At 44.4% G+C, this 7,515-nt stretch overlaps 1 protein-coding gene across 4 annotated transcripts in view; it reads right to left on the reverse strand.

The window, feature by feature from the left end:
• Positions 1–7,515, reverse strand: part of ablim3 (actin binding LIM protein family, member 3) — a 44,401-nt gene that overhangs the window by 16,167 nt on the left and 20,719 nt on the right. For all 4 annotated transcript variants that reach the window (XM_030104544.1, XM_030104560.1, XM_030104552.1 and 1 more), the window contains exons 4-6: positions 4,324–4,439; positions 1,506–1,632; positions 1,057–1,150 (exon numbers count right to left, since the gene is read on the reverse strand). In XM_030104544.1, coding sequence (XP_029960404.1) covers positions 1,057–1,150; positions 1,506–1,632; positions 4,324–4,439 — 337 coding nt within the window. The remainder of the gene's footprint in view (positions 1–1,056; positions 1,151–1,505; positions 1,633–4,323; positions 4,440–7,515) is intronic.

Here is a 7,515-nt window from a genome sequence, read left to right on the forward strand (position 1 = left end):
TGTTCGCTACCCTCTTTCAAATCATACGTGAAAACACATTTTTTAAATTGTGCTTTGTAAAAATGACTGATATTTGATCATAATGGACTGTTCCATTTCCACAGTGCTCTCGGTTCATTATTATTATCATCACTTACGTGCAGTTTGTCAAACACAAGCATCATTATGTTGTCAAAACAGAGGAAATGCATGCTCGCGTGAACACACGTGTTAAGAGAGTGAGCGCGACAGACACGGACAGAAGAGAAGGAGACGAACGCCGACATGTCCTCATGCCTATAAATAGCTCAGAGAGGCTGACAGTCAGGAACAAAGCACTTTACACCAGCCATCCTGACAGGCAAAGGAGCACAGTGACAACAAGGCCCGCGCGTGTGTGTGTTTGTGTGTGTGTGTGTGTGTGAGTGAGTGTGTGAGTGTGTGTGAAAGAGAGAGAGAGAGACTATCTCTTCCTATGTCGGTCCATGAGTCCCAACAGATGAGAAACACCCTCTAGAGAGTATTCCAAAACATTTAATTAGCATCTGCACTTTATTACTGGCTGCTCAGCAGTGTGGTGCTGAACACTCTCGCCTCACACTGACAGCATCCCCGATTCCATTCTGGGCTTTGGGGCCACTTCTATAAAGAGGCTGCACACTTGAGTCGTGGGTGTGTGAGTGGTCTTTCTGTGTGGAGTTTGCATGTTCTCTCTGTGAGCTTGTGAGGTTTGAGGGTGACTGACTTTTTCCTTAATGTTAAAATTCAAGCTGCTGCTGGCACAGGCAGGCCAGTGCTTCGCTCAAGTTCAAAAAGAACCAGTGAAAAAGTGGACATGATCCATATGCAGATCAGATCTCCAAACTACAGATGAATAACTTTTGCTTTATTGAACTCAATTTGTTATCACCCCATGATCTTAAGTCGCGTCCTCCCTAAAGCACTGAGGGGTTTAAGCAGGACGGAGGGTAAAATGCTGCTCGGTTCAGATAACACGCTCGGTCACCCCAGACAAGTCAAACATTAGATTTCTACAGAGCTGGCAGCGTCCAGCGTTGAACGTGGTTCCATTCTCACCTCCAGAACTCGTCCGCTGATGTATCTGCTGCAGGTCTCACATTTCACCCCGTACTGGGCGTGGTAATCTGCCTCGCAGTACGGCACTCCATCTCTGAAACATAGTAAACAAATGTCTTCCAGTGGAAAAATAAAGGGAGATAAAGTAGCCTCACATCATTGCAAGCATCATTTTGTGTGTTTTACTTTCTTGTCTGTTTATGTGCTTTACATAGATACACAAACAGGACTGCATTTAAAAGAAAAAAGTATTTTGTGCACAAAGCTGTTCAGAAATAAGTATGTACTTGAGAGCATGGTCCTCATATTATTCACTGACGATGCACACAGTCCAGCCATCTCCTCACTATGGGTGTATTATTTTGTACACTACTGACTTTGCTGCATTTAAAATGACCAATAATACATTTGGCCCAAACTGGCCCACGGGTGCCTCGCTGCACACTCACTTGCTGATGTACTCTCCAGTGAGGACCATGTTGCAGGTCCGACACCTGAAGCAGCTGACGTGCCACTGTTTCTCCAGCGCCAGGAGAGACTGACCCTGTTTGATCTCGGCTCCACACCCGGCGCAGTCTGGAGGAGGAGACGGCGTGAAGACAGAAAGCAGGACGAGCAAATGCGAGGAGGCAGAAAAAAGGGAAAAAAGTATAAGTGAATGGAGCTTCAGGTGAGGTATTTTTTTTTTTTTTTTTTTTTTGCATCTTCAAACACTACTGAGTGCTGTTCTTTAGTACTAATGCTGAACTAATGTGACGTTCTGTAAATCTGCATGGTTGATTGAATTCAGGCAGGAAGTAAAACTCACTAAATACGCCCCAAGGCTAAAACGGCCGCATGCAATCTTCCCTGCTATGTTGAGTATCTGCTTCTTCACCCACACACACTCAAACTGAATACAAGCATATTTTACATTACAGTTACAGCCACACGGTAAATGATGCGTGGCTGCCGTGTGTCCAAAAGCAGAAAAAAGGTCAGCGTTGTATTTGTTTCTATTTGGAGGACATTTGGCTTAGCTTAACCTTTTCTGACCCGGCCCGCCACCCCTGAGCGGAGAGCGAAGGTCACCAGGGACCACTCCACCACGACTTGTCAGCGAAGACTAAACGTGTTCCACCGTGAAAAACTGCAGCGTATTGAGCCGGCCGGGCCGCTGCAGTCCAGATAAATCTCAACTGTCATTTGGTGGCAATAGTGCTGAGTGTGGAGGGGCTGAGACTGTTGATCATCTTTTTCACTGAGTCATTATTCAGATTCAGTTCCAGCCGCTGCATGAGGTGGGTTGTCTGGAACATGAGTCAGAGTTACTGGCAAAAATGTAAGTATGCACTGGTATAACCACAAAACTAAACTGAGACATGCAAACTGGACCTATATTAGGGTGAGGTTTGCAACACAACCCTTGTTGAATGACAGATGATCAATATGTATAAATAAATTTATAAATTAAAGTCATTTTTGAGTTTTATGATAGAGCTAAATTAACCAAATGTGACTTTTTTCAATTAATTTCAACGCAGTTATTCTGTAATGACACAGTGATAAAACAAAACCATCCGGAAATCACATGAATGCACCGTCTTGTAGAGAAGTCCCGGCTTCACTGAGGGTTTATGCTCAACTTCAACAGAAGTTTTCACAAACATTTCGGTCATGTTGCATCACTTTGGCAGAAGCACTGGACTGCAGACCAAAGGGTATATACAGTAAGTTCAGGATGAACTCTGAGGAATGGCTCTCCCTGGAAAAAGGCTCTCAGAGTTGTTGAACTTTTTGTATTTTGTCGTCACAGCAAGTGTTTGATCACGTGATGAAGTCAAGTGATGATGTTGTGAATCAGACGCTGAAAAAGCCACAATGTTTCTGAGCGAATGCCACAGAAAAATATGAGAAATACGTACATCCACACAATTCAGATAATCCTTTTCAATACATTTTCTCACATTTTCGCTCCTTGCGCCTGAGCACACTCAGTTTAGATTTATGATTTATTTTAACATTACAATATATCTAGACTCAATTTCTTATGAGTCGGTGAAGGTGAGATAAAGACAATGCAGTTCTTTTCACACTGAAGCCAATCTGCAAGGGGTCAGAAGTAATGGAACAAAAGTAATCCTCAATAAAATGATCAAAAAAGAAATTTTTTGGAAGAAAATTGAAAGTTCTAACTGAAGTGTAAAACGTTTGATGTAACGTTTTCATGCAAAGAACTCGTCCAGGTTTGGGAGGTTGGCTTCACATATAAAAAAACCACATCTGAACTCTGTGGAGCTAAATGAGAGCTCTTCCAGGTCTGAGCTGAACACATCCCACTTTAGTGATTGGACGGCAGTCTGCACATCGCTGATTTATTAGAGTAAATTAGCAATTAGCTAAAGCGAGGTTATTTACTCAGGCTGAAAATAGCAGTTTCATTTAAGCAGACATTCATGAAAAATCCTTAAAAAGTGCAAAATGTACAGTCAGCATCAGTTTCTGATTGAGAGAGTTGTGTCATAAAATTATTGCTGATAAAATTTATTGTTCAAATCCATGAGTAAGCACTATACAAACACTCTCAACCCTGTGCTGTCTACATTTATTTCAATCAGAGCCCCGCTTTCACAGACTAAACATACGTTTACATCTATAAATATCGGCTCACATGATGCAGCGCTTTACGTTGAGTGTCAGCACTCTGTGTCCCGTCTGATCTCAAACACAGTGTCCTGATAAGACACAGTGATGAAGGACGTGTACCTGGGGAGCCGCCTGGATTTTACTGTCCTGAATGGAGCAATCTGGACCGGACACTTATTCAGAGCCGCTCTGCCATCTGTTACTGCCGCACAGCCAGTGAGCATCCGCCTGCAGTCTGCATGCCACGCTCCACAAACGATTCACAGTCGCTCACTCGCTCACTTTGGTGAATTTATTATTTCAAAAAGTGGGACTATGTCCTCCTCTTATGCTCGTATATCTATTTATCACTGCATTTTATTTGCTTTGGCAGAAAAAAAAGACATTGCAGTGAATGTAAACCCTCTTTGTTCCCCTGCACGCTGCTGGATATGACAGCAATGAATGAATGATGTGTCTGTTCCTGTTGCATAACTCTCAGCTGGCATATCACCACAACAGGTTGAACCACGGATCTGACAGACTCTTGATTAGCTAAATGAGCTAATTGGGCTTCATGGACACGTTGCATTAGACTCAGCACACCGCAGAACTGGCTGGCCCTAAGCGGAGCAGACAGCGCGAGGCGGACGCTGGACTTACGGCTCGGCCCGTGGATCTTGATCGGTTCATTCGACTTGACAAGTGTGTGGGAGCACTGCTGGCACACGCAGTCCTTCCCGCTGAACGTCACCCTGTCTCCAATTGGAAAGGGTTTACTGGGAGGAGAAGGGGAAAAAAAAGAGAGAGGATCAGAAAAACCGGAGCACAATTGGAGATAAAACTGCAGCGGTGATTTGGTGTGTTAACATCCGAGCGGACTGCACACGCGGGCAGAACAAATGGCTGCTGGCAGGAACACGATCGGGGTGATAGACAGACTAATACTTCTGCTGACACAAGCTGAATGCGGGCTGACGTCCTCTCCCAGCCCCGAAAACACATTTGCAAACAGTTGTGATGACGGGTTAATAAGATGCTGATTGTTGCCGAGCACCTGGCTGCTCTGTGATTAAAGAGGCGATAATGTGACGCTGCCACGGGCCTCTGAAAGGATAACTGGCACTCTCAGTGAGAGCACAAAGTTATTAGGGGGAATCTGTGTGGGGTGCATACTGATCTTTACTGCCTGGGTCTCTCAGTCTCGCCGTGTGGCTGAAGCCGGCGGCGCCAGCGCCACCAGGTCACCGTTTCACACACGAGAGCTGACGATAGCAAGACACATGCCCACAAAATCAGATTCACAACATCGCAACGCGCTGTTTTGACTCCTTTTCCGCTCCCTTTCGAGGAGACAGATTGATTCCTTTATGACTGGAGAGGATGCAGGAATGAATGGGGAGCTAAAAGGCTTAGGGAAGGCTGTTTAAAAGACATAGACAGCAGTAATCCTTTTACTCCCCCGCCGAGGCCGCGAGCCGGAGCCGGGACCCAGAGGGAGGCTTGAGTCTCCGGCAGAGCTCAGAGTCAGCACACACCAGCGCGGCACATCCATGTGCTCGCTCACCGAGGTGGAGATGAATCGACTCTCCTGCTATATTTGCAGCTGTGGAGGTTGTGAGCTGTCGTGAGTTCAGTTCCAGGGAGCGAGGAAGGTTTTACTACTGCGACTGAGTGGCGGAGTGGAAGAACAGGCTACGTGCTACTACTGTTACTACGGACAGCACACGTCTAAACCAAGCACTCCATATTTAGACAGGCATTACCTATTACGATTTTCCACTCAAATTTAGGTTACTTTTGAAGTTATCTCTCTCTCTTTTTTAACTTATTGCTATAGTTGTGTACACCAGCCTTTGTCTATTGATAGTATTTGCAACTGGAGCCAGTGTGTTACAGACATACACATACAAGCTAAATGTGACATGAGGAGTTTAGAAATTCTGAGGTAAATTTTTAATTCATCACAAAAATGAATGACAATGTTTATCAAATTTTTCATCCTAACAGGTATCTATTCTTATCCTTTGTCCACTGTCTGTGGCATGAAAGCAACAGCAGGTAGTTGTCACGAGTTCATAGCCAGACAATAAAATCAAAAAGATGAGTTTGACTAAATAGACTAAATCAGTGAAAATCAGAGCGATAACAAATTTGGAACAGGTCGTCACCCACGGTATATTCAAAGTTTTCTATCAGAAGCAGAAAATAAAAAAATAAATAAACAGAGGAGACATTCAGTAGAGAAATGATTCAGCTAAGTTCCAGATAAAGGCCATTGCCTGAAGCTGTTCAGGCTTTATTTTAATCAACCCATTCAGCAGCTGAAAACAGGGTTTTTTTTTTGTTTTAATCTTTTCATTTCGACTTCCCTGACATGCTGCATTGAGCAAAAAGTCTTGGTTTGGTTTGGAGACGTGGCGCCTGCTTTGTGTCTGTGTTCATTTCCATGTAAACCAGACTGATTCACTGTCCTGCTGAAGAGTCTGTTGCAGTGAGGGGCTGTGATGAAGCAGAACCGTGTCTCGGTCTGCGTTCGACCTTGTCTGTACCTGTGTGTTGCTCTCACTCCCTCAAGACGCTCTTGCCTTGTCAGCCTTTCTCAGCGCTTTAAATATTTACTCTGTTTACATATTTAATGCATGTTTTTTTTTCCTCTTTTTTCTGAAACCGGCCACAGAAGTAAAATGCTATTTCTGGCTTCGGCGATATGTCCTCTAAGCTTTGATCGTCACTGCTTTTTTTTTTTCCTTATAAAAAGAAGGAACTCGCAATCCACCTTCATTAGAGACGAGGCTCATGACGAAGGCAAGAAGGAAGACGATGAAGGATGATGTGGAACATGAAAATGACGCGGAAAATAATGAGAACAATGAGGAGGAGAAAGAGGAAAAAGGAGGGATGGTTCGGAGGAAACACCGGAGCGAAGATGAAAGGAAAAAAAAAAAAAGGTGATACAAGAAAGAACAGAGAGCAACGTGACAAGGGGCAGACGGAGCACGAAAGAAGAGATTCACCCTTTGGCTTCCCGCTGTCTCTTCCAGTTGAGTCCACATGCACTGACAACACACACACGCACACAAACACACACATCCCTGTCACTGCCAGGACTGCTCCACTGACTGTCTCTGGCCAGTTGGTGTCAGTTCATTTTTTTTCCCTCTTTTTTTTTTTTCTTTATTCTTTAGCTTCTGGGCATGACCGCGTGGTTATCAACCAATGTCAAGCAAATATCCCACAACAGGCAACCACTGCTCTCCTGCAGGGACATACATAAAGATCCTATTTTTTTCGCCGAAGTAACAGCACATCAGTACATTAAGGAAAGCGATCGAACATGCATTTGTCCTTTTTTACGGAGTTAAACACAGAAAAGGAAGCGGGAGCGGAGCGGAGATGCGAAACGAGGGAAGGAGCCAACAGCGATGCCGACTGTTGATTCTGAAGGAGCTTAGCACGAGTACTGATGGAGGTCAGAGGAGAGCTGGCCTACTTTTACTAAATCTAACAGCGGGAAACGCGGCAGGTCGGCTCCTCGATTGGAATCGTGTCTCGACTAAGCGAAACAACAGACTGCAATCAGACATGCCTCTCCGATACTGAATCATAAGCTGACTCACAACAATTATTACCCACACGATAAAAAAAAAAAAAAAAAAAAATGTTATGTTACCTTGCTTTATCTCACTTTTAAAGATGTGATTTGTCATATCAAGCAGGATTTCACGGTCATGTGGCAGAAAACAGTGACTCACAGATTTCTTATTCATTGCCTCCACAATCTATCCCCTGTTCTCCATCCTCTCTTGCGTCACGCGAGTCGCCTATCGGGCTAATGGCGAAGCCTCACAGAAC

Source organism: Salarias fasciatus, chromosome 2 (genome assembly GCF_902148845.1).
Source record: "Salarias fasciatus chromosome 2, fSalaFa1.1, whole genome shotgun sequence".
Lineage (NCBI taxonomy): Eukaryota > Metazoa > Chordata > Actinopteri > Blenniiformes > Blenniidae > Salarias > Salarias fasciatus.